At 53.5% G+C, this 11,250-nt stretch overlaps 1 protein-coding gene across 1 annotated transcript; it reads left to right on the plus strand.

Annotated features, from left to right (window-relative positions):
• Positions 1 to 3,889: 3,889 nt before the first annotated feature.
• LOC308266902 (uncharacterized protein) lies at positions 3,890 to 10,929 on the plus strand (the record flags this gene model as incomplete). Its single annotated transcript, XM_080701282.1, has 6 exons — positions 3,890 to 3,913; positions 6,359 to 6,712; positions 8,123 to 8,252; positions 8,999 to 9,106; positions 9,509 to 9,592; positions 9,866 to 10,929. 6 exons carry the CDS (start codon positions 3,890 to 3,892, stop codon positions 10,927 to 10,929), a joined length of 1,764 nt encoding a protein of 587 aa, XP_080557408.1.
• Positions 10,930 to 11,250: the final 321 nt, after the last annotated feature.

Genomic DNA, 11,250 nt, shown 5'->3' on the forward strand with positions numbered 1-11,250 from the left:
TGCTCAGGAAGGAGATGAAACGGGAAGTGGACTCTGGAGCACAGGGAGGGCGGGTTAGAAAGAAGGAACAGGAGCCTGCAAGTCCAGCTCAACTACTTGAGATATCGTCTCTTCTAGCAGTGTACTGATGACTGCAAGATGTGCCTTGAGACTTTTTTGTCGAAAGTATGTTTCTGTCTGTACGAAGGAATACCCAATTTTACAGAGTTGTGAACCCAAACCTTCCCCCAATCGGGGTGAGGGGCAGGATCGGGTCAGGGATGAAAGCCAAGCGGATGCCCGCTAGGTGTATTTGCTAACCAAACTCTGGCGGTTGCACATCCTTCGGCAGAAGTAAATTGCCTTGCCAAGTGAGATCCTGTTTCAAAGTAAAGAGTAAGCCGGGTGTGGTGGCGCATACTTGGATTCCCAGCATTCGGGAGGCTGAGACAGGAGGACTGCAGTTCACAACCATCTTCAGCTACTTAGTGAGGTCCTTTGCAACCCAGTGAGACCCTGTTTCAAAATAAAGAATAAAAAATAGTACTGGGAGTGTAACTCAGTGGTAAAATGCCCCTGGGCTCCATCCCCAGTACTGAAAAAAAAAAAAAAAAGTACAGTTTAGGGTATACTCTGCATTGACTGGCTTCCTGCAGAAATTTAAGGTACTGTCACAACAAAATGGTACATAAGTTACACAGTAGTTACAAATGAATGCTCAATGCCAAAATTATACATGGAAGAAATATATTTCTATGTGATTTACCACTTGGGGGAGGTTTTTATTTCTTACAGCTGGAGGAGGTGGGTCACTAGAAGTACAGCTGTCCCTGTAGCTTCCTGGCGGCCCTAAGAAACTTTCCTTCCCCACATCTTGCCGCCATGATGCCTCTGCATTGGAGTCCGTGCCGGGGTCCAGCCTCGCCCGGTCCAGGGCCTTGAAGGAGATGTAGGGTCAGCAAAATTAAAGAATGAGGTACGCCGTGCTTAGTAGCAGGGGCAAGGCTTCTCTGCCTGTGCCCTTGAATATACTTTATACATTTATACACAAGTATAACAGAATACAGCAAGCCACATCATACGTACTTTGTTTTTCATTAACCTACATTCCATGAAGCAGGCACACCTCGAAACCACCTGTTTTTCCTTTTTTTGTTTTTTATTAATTTGTTATGAGGTGACAATAAAACTATTGTCACCTATAAAACTACTAGCCAGGTGTGGTGGCACACACTTGTAATTCCAGCACTTGGGAGGCAAAGACAGGAGGATCGCACAGGTTCAAAGCCAGCCTCAGCTACTTAGTGAGGCTCTCAACAACTTAGTGAGACCCTGTTTCCAAATAAAGTATAAAATAGGTCTGTGGGTATAGCGTGGAGGTAGAAAAGCCCCTGGGTTCCACCCTCAGTACCACAAAAAAAAAAAAAAAGACTACTACTCTACATCACACACAATAAACTTAAACTGAACGTATCCTATCCTCTATCTTAACTATTAAGTGCTAAACTTACTATCTCCACTTCTAAAATTAACTAATTTCATCTGCTATTCTAACCACTAGGTATTCTATTAACTTATTCTGACCTAACCACCAAAGTCACACTGAACTTACTCTATTTCTCATAATCTAACATACAATGTCTACACCTTAATTTTCTATAATACCTATTAAGTTGTTTACTAAGAGAATTCTTTTGTGCTTTAGTGAGCAGGCACCAAGCAGGTCCCTGCCTATCCAGCCTTCTGTATGAATGGCAAAGTCTTGACATTAAGCCATTTTCCATTAATATTAACTATATGCTTTCCATTTTTATCATATACTCCTGGATAGGAAAGTGGAGGATTGATTGGAGGTGGAAAAGAATTCTGATTAGCACTAGCCCCCCAAGGGGGGTACCACAGTTGATCCCCTATCTTATAAACAACATACAGAGGGCCTTGCACAGTAGGTATAATTTGCCTAAAGTTAACTTTTCCTTTCATGGCTAAAACCTTAAGTGAGTTAGGTGTCGTAAGCAGAGGAGCAAAGAGCTCTCTTCTGGGTAGCTTTTTGAAGATTTCTCCAGTAGTCATATTTTCCTTAGTACGATTCCCAGCACAAATCTTAGGACATTTTCCAGTCATATTCATATCAATTTCCAGATTATTACAGAACAGCAATCACCATTCAAAGCAATTTCCAGCTTCCCCCAAAGAATTGTTGTTATTATTATTATTATTATTATTATTATTATTATAACTAAAATCAAGAGGGATAATGGCTTCCTCTTGCCTCCCTGACCCTCGCCCCTCTCCCAGTGTGCTGAACAGAGCAAATGATAACATTGCCATCACTGCTGGGTGAGGGTAAGTATACAAGTCTACGATCCTGCCTTTTGCCCCATGGATCCTGCTTGCCTCCCCCTAGGGCCCACAAGTCAGCGATTGGCTGTCAGCAGTGCTCAGACAGGAGCTGGTAGTGGGTCTGCTCAGATTTAACCCTTGGCTGCAAGCGAGACTCAGATATTCTCCTGGAAATGGCTCAGAGTTAAGAATTCCCATGCCGGGCATGGTGGTGCATGCTTATAACTCCAGTACTTGGGAGGCTGAGACAGGAGGACCGAAACTTCAAAGACAGCCCTAGCAAATTAGCGAGGCTCTCAACAACTTAGTGAGACCTGATTTCAGTGTGTGTGTGTGTGTGTGTGTGTGTGCATGTGTGTGGTACTGGGGGTGGAAACCAGGGGCTTTTTACCTCCAGGCTATAGTCCCGGACCTATTTTATACTTTATTTGGAAACAGGGTCTCATTAAGTTGCTGAGAGCCTCACTCAGTAGCTGAGGATCTGAGGCTGGCTTCGAACCTGTGTGATCCTCCTGTGTCAGCCTCCCAAATACTGAGATTACAAGAGTGCCCCACCACGCCCGGCTTGAGACCCTGATTTCAAATAATAATAATAATAATAATAATAATAATAATAATAAGGCTAGGGGTGTAGCTCAGAGGTGTAATGTCCCTGGGTCCCATCCCCAGTACCCCCCCCCCCCGAAGGAAAAAAAAAAAAGAATTTCGCCCACTTGCTAGGCCTACTTAATGCCCTCTGTAAATACAGGCACTCTCATCTCAAGGTTCAGGCCTTTGCTTTTTTCTCAAAGCATTCAGTGTGCTCAGCTCTGGGCTAGGCTCGAGTTTGCTCAGGCAGAGTAGGCAGTGCTTAAAGAAGGCTCTATGTTGAAAGGGCTCAAAGGCGGTTACGTGGTGCTGGGGCTCCAACACTGGGCAGGGGGAGCCCTGCTGGCGTCCTGAACTCTCCCAGCCGCTGGGCCTCAGCGTTCTCATTCGTAAGACAAAGAAATGGGCTGCGCCATTGAGAGGCCCTAAGAACTGCGAAGGTGGCAGTCTCCAGCTCTAATCGGTGCTCAGTAAGCACCTTAGCCTAAACGAGCGCGTGCACGTGGCTCGGCGCCGGCTGTGCTGCGCCACGAGCCGCACGGCCATTCCGCTCCAGCCGCTCCCGGGTCAGCCCCTACCCGCCGCTGACACCTGCGGAGCACGCAGAAAGCCGCGGCGCACGCTTCGGGGGCGGGGCTTCCGGGATGGCCAATGAGGAGCTGGCTCCCGGCGTCGGGGGGCGCACCGCGCGCAGGGCGGGGGTGGAGCTCCAGGGTGGACCAATGAGGAGCCCGCTCCGGGCGGGGGCGGGGTCATCTTGCGGCCGGCACTGCAGTCCTGCGGTCCGCAGAGCCCCGCCGGCTTCTACCTCTCCATCCCTGCTTGGGCTCTGCGCCGCCGAGGTCCGACGGCCGCGCGAGCCGGGTCGGTGCAGGGAAGGCAGGGCCGGGGCGGCCGCGGAGAGGACCTTGCGGCGGGGCCAGCGTGGGACCACGCGCGGCGGCCACTTCCCCCGGGCCTGGACAGACAGCGCAGGGCCATGGCCGAGGCAGCCGCGGCTCCGGTAAGAAGTGGCTCTCGGGGACGTGGAGCCGAGTCCTGAATTCGCAGGAAGACGTCCCGCCTCCACCTTGCCACCTCCCGGAGTTGGGGAGGGCTCAGCTAGGGCGGGGGGAGAAGGACAGGGAGGCCCAAGGCCATGCGATAAAGTCCCTTTTCCCTTCTTGGCCCCAATTTCCACATAGAGTAAGGTGCTCAGATTTAGTCATGAGATGCCCGAGGTCCAGTGGGCAGAAATCTGTATAATGGAGGACTTCGGGTGTTTCAGGGTCGGGCTTGATCGAAGTCCTCCCTGGCTAGAGTTGACTGAGCTGTAGGATTTCCTGTCTCTGGAGGTGGAGGGCATCTCTGGGTAGCAGGAGCTGTGTGAAGGTTCTGGAGACCTGCCTGGATGCCAGATGCGTGGCAGGGCACTGCAGGGAGGTTTGCCCTGCCTGTATGAGGACTGTTATCCTCTCCCAGCCACATTACATTGTATGGGGTAGAGGCTAACCTCAAGCCATCCTGCTGGAAAGGAAAGGACAAGCGTCTGCTGTCTGGCCAGCCCTTTTTAAGGAAAGATCTTGGGGAACTTAGGTGAGCAAAGTTGGATTTATCAGAATTTTGAGTTCAAAACACAATTTGGCCACTGGTCCGTGGCATTTATTTATTATTTATGTGTGTATGTGTGTGGTGTTAAGGATTGAACACACATTTTGCTAAGTTGCTGAGGCTGGCCTCAAGCCTGGGACCATCCAACCTCAACCTCCCAAATACTGGGGTTACTGATGTGTACCATCACACCCGGCTTTATATATTTTAATTTTTAGTGGTACTGGGGATTGGACCCATATGCACTCTACCTCTGAGCTACAGCCCTTGCCTTATTTTATCTTTTATTTTGAAACAGGGCCTCACTAAGTTGCAGAGGCTGTCCTCAAGCCTGCAATCCTCCTGTCAGCCTAAGTAATAAGCGTGCGTCACCACATCCAGCTTCTATTTTTTTTGTTTTTGTTTTTTGTTTTGTGGTACTGGGGGTGGAACCCAGGGACTTTCTACCTCTAGGCTACACTCCCATACCATACCTATCCTATTTTTTATACTTTATTTAGAAACAGGATCTCACTAAGTTGCTGAGAGCCTCACTCAGTAGCTGAGGCTGGCTTCAAAACTGCGATCCTCTAGTCTCAGCTTCCCAAGCGCTGGGATTACAAGCGTGCGCCACCACGCCCAGCTCTATTTGTTTTTATTTTTTTTTATTTTTTTTATTATTATTATTTTTTTTTGTGGTACTGGGGTTCCTGGAAGCCCTTCTACCTCGGGGCTACACTCCCAGACCTATTTTTACATTTTTATTTGGAAACAGGGTCTCCTAAACCAGCGCGTGCGGCTGGTTTCGAACCTGCGTGATCCTCCTGTCTCCGCCTCCCAAGCGCGGGGATTACAAGCGTGCGCCACCACGCCCGGCTCTATTTGTTTTTAATAGTACAGTATGCGGTAGTGCCATACACCCGGAGAACCTTTCCATACTTTAGTATGTTTCACCTGCATCACTACCTTAGAAGCAGGGAAGCTCGGATGTCCTGATAAGTGAGGACACAGGGTGTCAGAGAAGCTGTGGCGTCACCTCCGAATGTACAGGATTCAACTGGCAGGATAGGCGTTGGGTCAAGTTCTCATAGCGTTCCCTTTCAGGAGGGATCCCATTATACCTCAGCTGTTCCCACCTCGGCATGCTGGGCTCTCTTATTTCTAGTAATGCAGGATACATTGTGCACCTCCTATGGTTGCAGTAGTTTTTGGAGTATCTCCCTGCTCTGACTATTGCTATCTTTCAACTTTCTCTTGTCCCTGTTTCCTGGTGGCTAAACCTGGCCTCCCAGTGTGGTGACTGCACCTGGGTCGCATGCACCCGGTATCTCAGGCAGGGCAGGAAATCAGACATCAGTAGGTGCCAGGGTGGAAAGGCCTTCGAGATTGTCAGGCCAGAGCAAAAGGGCCTGGCTCTTCTCCGCGCCCAGGGGCGGGGGCGCGGGGGTGCTCTCCAGGGGTGAGGGCTGAGGTTGCCGCCTGGGTGGCCCAGGACCCCTGGCAAGTTTTCTCGGTTACTTCCTGGTTCCTGCTGCTGGGCTTTGTTCCCAGAGGAAGAAAAAGTGGTTAGTTAAGCAATGGGCTAAACCAGTATAAGTAGATGAGCTGGGCTCCAGCGGCATCACACTCCCGTCCATTTAGTTGGGGAATGCTTGCTTTCACGCTATTTTCTTTTCCTTTGCTCCTGGTCTTCGTTCAAGATTCTTTCCACAGAGGCCCTGGCGGGGGTCTGGCGCCCCCGTCTTTGATTGCCTTTCAGGCAGGGTCTCTTTGGTGGTCCGACCAGTAAGGGCTTTTGGCACTGGAAGATTCCTAGATGACTGTCCTGTATCTGATACAGGCTCTGGGCCTCTCCTGCTCACCCTGTGTCTGCTGACAGGATTGGCACTTGGGGACTGACCTGCAGCGAGAGGCCCAGATCCAGTCTGCAGAGATCTCCCTTCTGGCCATCCTGGCTGCTGTTCAGGCCGTGGAGAAGAAGACAGAATCCCAGGCTGTCCACCTTCAAAACCTGGAAGTACGAACAGGGACCGCCGAGAAGAAGCTGGCCGACTGCGAGAAGACGGCCGTGGAGCTCGGGAACCAGCTGGAGGGCAAGTGGGCCGTGCTGGGCACCCTGCTGCAGGAGTACGGGCTGCTGCAGCGGCGGCTGGAGAATGTGGAGAACCTGCTGCGCACCAGGAGCACTTGGGTCCTGCGGCTGCCCCCCGGCAGCAAGGGGGAGGCCCCCAAGGTATAGGGGCTGAGTCAGCAGGTCATTGCAGGCAGAGGGGAGGGAGGTCCCTGGGTGCTGAGGCCTCACCTCTTGGTGCCTAAGGCAGTCACCAGTAAAATTTTTTTTTTTTTTTTTTTTTTTTGTGGTACTGGGAATGGAACGCAGGGGCATTCTGCCTCCGAGTTACATCCCCAGCCCTATTTTTATTATTATTATTATTTTGATTTTTAAATTAACTGTGGGTAGAACCCAGGGTTGTTCTTTTTGTTGTTGTTGTTGTTGTTGTTGTTTTTACCTCCGGCATATACTCCCAGGCCTATTTTTTATTTTATTTACAAAGAGGGTCTCACTAAGTTGTTGAGAGCCTCACTAAGTAGCTGAGGCTGGCTTTGAACCTGTGCGATCCTCCTTTCTCAGCCTCCCAAACAGGAGATTACAAGCATGTGCCACCACGCCTAGCTTTATTCTTTATTTTGAAACAGGGTCTCACTAAGTTGCAGAGGGCCTCACTAAGTAGCTGAGGCTGGCCGTGAATCGTGATCCTCCCTTCTGTCCCAGCCTCCCAAATGCTGGGATTACAAGCGTGCCCACCACGCCTGGCTTACCAGTAGATTTGAAGGGACCTGAAAGCATCAGATGGAAAGCGTGTGCTAGAAAGACATCTGTGTTAGCAGGCAGAGTGGGGTTGTTGGGCGGGATGTGGTTGTGCAGCAAGAGTTGTGTGTCAGCCGGGCGTGGTGGACACGTGTGTAACCCCAGCACTTAAGAGGCTGAGACAGGAGGATCGCGGTTCGCAGACACCCTCAGCTACTTAGTGAGGCTCTCTGCAACTCAGTGAGACCCTGTTTCAAAATAAAGAATAAAAAATAGGGCAGAGGGTGTAGCTTGGAGGTAGAATGCTCCTGGGTTCCATCCCCAGTACCAAAAAAAAAAACTTACATCTTATTCCAGATTGACTTCAGAAAGCCCCTCCAGGAAGCCCCTGTGTGGAACTGAAGCTGTGTATTTCCCTAGAAGAGGGGAGGAGACCCCCAGAGCCCAGGCCCTGAGCGTCCGCGTCACTGCCTCTGCCCTTTATCTGCAGCAGCTGTTTGGCCAGCAGTACCCTGCATTTATTTTATTTTATTTATTTATTTATTTATTTTGCGGGTCTGGGGATGGAATCCAGGGGCATTCTACCTCTGAGCTACACCCCCTGCCCTATTTTTTATTTTTTATTTTGAAACCGGGTCTCACTGAGTTGCAGAGGGCCTCGCTAAGTAGCTGAGGCTGTCCGCGAACTGCGATCCTCCGGTCTCGGGCTCCCGAATGCTGGGATGACAAGCGTGCGCCCCCACGCCCGGCTAGTGCCCTGCATTTAGAGCAGGTTCTAGCTGTTCTCTGAAGTGGTCGTAACTCACAGTGGGCCTGGGGGACCTGTGCTTCCAGGTGCCCGTGACAGCTGACGCCGTGGCCGAGGGTTTCCCGGAGCAGCAGGGGGGCAGCCTGGACCCCTGGCAGGCGGAGCAGGTCTGCAAGCATGTCGCCAAGGGAAGTCGTGAGGTGCCAGGCTCCTCGGGTAAGAGGCTCCCGAGCGCTCAGCCTTGGGTTCATTCTTTATTCAGCCAGCGGAGACTCTTGGATCTGGAAACCAGAAGCACATTGGAGTCAGTCCTCTTTCTTCAGGCAGGCAGGAGGTGTCCCTAATTCCCATGTTTAGGTTTTATGCAGTGAAACGCAGTGGGGTTAAGCGGCTGATCCAGGTCCTCATGGAAGCTGGGCGCGGTGGTGCACACTTGTAATTCCAGCAACTCGGGGGCTGAGGCTGGCAATTTAGCAAGACCCTGTGTTGAAACGAAGAAAAGAAAAAGGGCTAGGGATGTAACTTGGGTAGAGTGCTCGAGTTTGTCTCAACTACTTATTTATTATTTATTTATTTATTATTTATTTTGTGGTACTGAGGATGGAACCCAGGGGCATTCTATACCCCCAGCCCTATTTTTTATTCATTATTTTGAAACAGGGTCTCACTGAGTTGCAAAGGACCTCACTAAGTAGCTGAGGCTGTCCTCGAACCACCATCCTCCTGTCTCAGCCTCCCGAATGCTGGGATTATAAGCGTGCGCCACCACCCCCAGCTTCCACGACTTTATAAAGCAGCCTTTTTGGGAGGGTACCAAGCATAATCTGAATGTATGCCATTTTCAATATGTTCCACATTGAAACAAAACAAAACAGCCTTGTGGTGGCTGGTCCCAGGCTGAGACCAAGATGAAACACACCCTGTGACACCCAATGCCCTTGGCCTCATCCTCTCTCCCTTAGAAACCGGCCCACTGAACTCTCTCCCCGGAGGTCTGCCCTGGATCAAGCAAGAGGAAGAGGCAGGTGGGAGAGGCCTGCAGGACGTGGCCAGCGCTGCCGTGAGCTCAGGTGAGGCCCGAGGGCAGCTTCCGTGGCCGCCCCTACGTGCCCCGAGGTGGACGCAGCTGCGCTGGCCGTGTCTTCTGGAGCTCTGTCTGTCTGTTTGGGTGTCCCCTCACACCATGCAGCAGATTCTTCTTTTTTTCCTGAAAACGTTTTTCTTGGCTTTATTTTACAAACTGTAGCCAGTGTGGTGCTGGAAACTACAAGACTTAGGGATGTATAAAGGTCCGGATAACAGTTAGGGGAGCGAGGCGGCTAATGCAGATGAACAGTGCACAGTAAGAAGAGAAGACAATTGTTTCTAGGGCCAGAGAGCCCTGGAGAATCCTACAGAAGTCATAGATAGTATCCTAAGAAGGCGGCCATGGCTACAGCGTGGACACAGGTGAAGGCCTTCGTGTGGTTTAGATGAGAGCTGCCAGGGAGAGGTCGCCGTGCTGGTGTTGGGGGTCTCCATGGGACGGGAGACCCCCAAGAGTGCCTCGAAGTTCCGTGAGGGGCAGGGAGGCCAGAGGTGCCCTAGGTGGGGTGGGCGCTTGAGCCGAGCACAGCTGGATGAACAGGTGGACTGGGGACATTCTGTAGGGTAGCACAGAGGCACCCAGGCAGAAGGCAAAGGGAAATCAAGCAGTCAGCCGGGGCCAGGCCTCAGCGACACTGGTGAGCGAGCCCAGGGCTGCAGGTGCCAGAGTACCAGAGCATGGGGCACCTTGTTCCCGAGCCTGTGGCCAGGCCAGGTGACTCACCTGCTGTGTCCTCTCCCAGCACAGACCTGGCCCCCCTGCAAAGAGAAGAGGCGCCCCGAGGGAGAGGCGGAGGGGCTGGAGCCAGCCATGGGAGCTGGCGGAGAGCCTGGCAAGGAGGAGAAGGAGGAGGAGGAGGGGCGCGCCTGTGCAGATCCACCGCCTGCCCCCAGCGAGGCGGAGCTGGGCTCCCTCCCTGCAGGCCCCCAGAGCCAGGCTGCCCAGGCCGGGGTCGCGGTGTTCTTTCCCTGTGCCCAGCAAGGCCAGATGCCGAGCTGCGAGGCGCTCAGGCAGCGCCAGCGCGCACCGCGGCCCCCACCCGCCGCCTGTGAGCAGTGTCCCCAGAGCCTGGCCGGCCGCCGAGCGCACACCTGCACCCAGTGCGGCAAGAGCTTCGTGCACCAGTCCACGCTCACCACGCACTACCGCACGCACACCGGGGAGAAGCCGTACGAGTGCGCCGAGTGCGGGAAGCGCTTCGGCCGCCTGTCCACGCTGCTGGAGCACCGGCGCACGCACACCGGCGAGCGGCCCTTCCCGTGCGCGCAGTGCGGCCGGCGCTTCGGCCGCCTGTCCACGCTGGTGGAGCACCGGCGCACGCACACCGGCGAGAAGCCCTTCCCGTGCGCGCAGTGCGACAAGCGCTTCACGCGCCTGGCCAACCTCACGCTGCACCAGAGCGTGCACTCGGGCGAGCGCGCCTTCCAGTGCGCGCAGTGCGGCGCCAGCTTCGCGCACAAGCCCGGCTTCCTGCGCCACCTGCGCGGCCACTCGCAGGAGAAGCGCTTTACCTGCGGCCAGTGCGGCCAGAGCTTCACCTGCCGCTCCTGGCTCGTGCGCCACCAGGGCAGCCATGCCGGCCGGGCGGCCCCCGCCTGTGCAGCTTGCGAGAGCGAGGCTCCTGGGGGCCTCTTCAAGGGGGCAGCGTGGGGAGACCCCCCCAGCGACCCTTCTGTCGCACCAAGATCCGAGGGCACCGGGGTGGAGCGGAACCGCAAGGCGCAGCCCCGTGCCCACGACCGAGGGGGCCTGGGGGAGTCTCCGCACAGTTTTCTTTCTCGCGTGAAGATGGAAAATGCTGGGTAGCGCTCTGCGCCCTAAAGCGGCCTCTGAGGACCCAGGGGTCAATGGTGCTCCTTGAATCCACGCCGCCTTTCCCAAGGGGCACTGATTGTTTCTGTCCGAGGGTATCGGGCTGGCCCCTGGGCTTCCCAAGGGAGGGCTGGTTTCCCAAGGCCTTCGAGATGGGCAGAGTTCTGGAGGGCCTGCATGTAGGGAGGCTGTGCCGGAGGCCTGGAGGCAGGGCGGGGCCCACGTGGAGGGCACAGCTGGCGGGCACCTCCATCCTTCCAGGCTGTGATTTGGGGAGGTGCTTCCCAGTTAGAAGGGTCAGGACTCAGCTCTCTA

This window comes from Muscardinus avellanarius, assembly GCF_963383645.1.
Source record: "Muscardinus avellanarius genome assembly, chromosome: 9".
NCBI classification, from domain to species: domain Eukaryota; kingdom Metazoa; phylum Chordata; class Mammalia; order Rodentia; family Gliridae; genus Muscardinus; species Muscardinus avellanarius.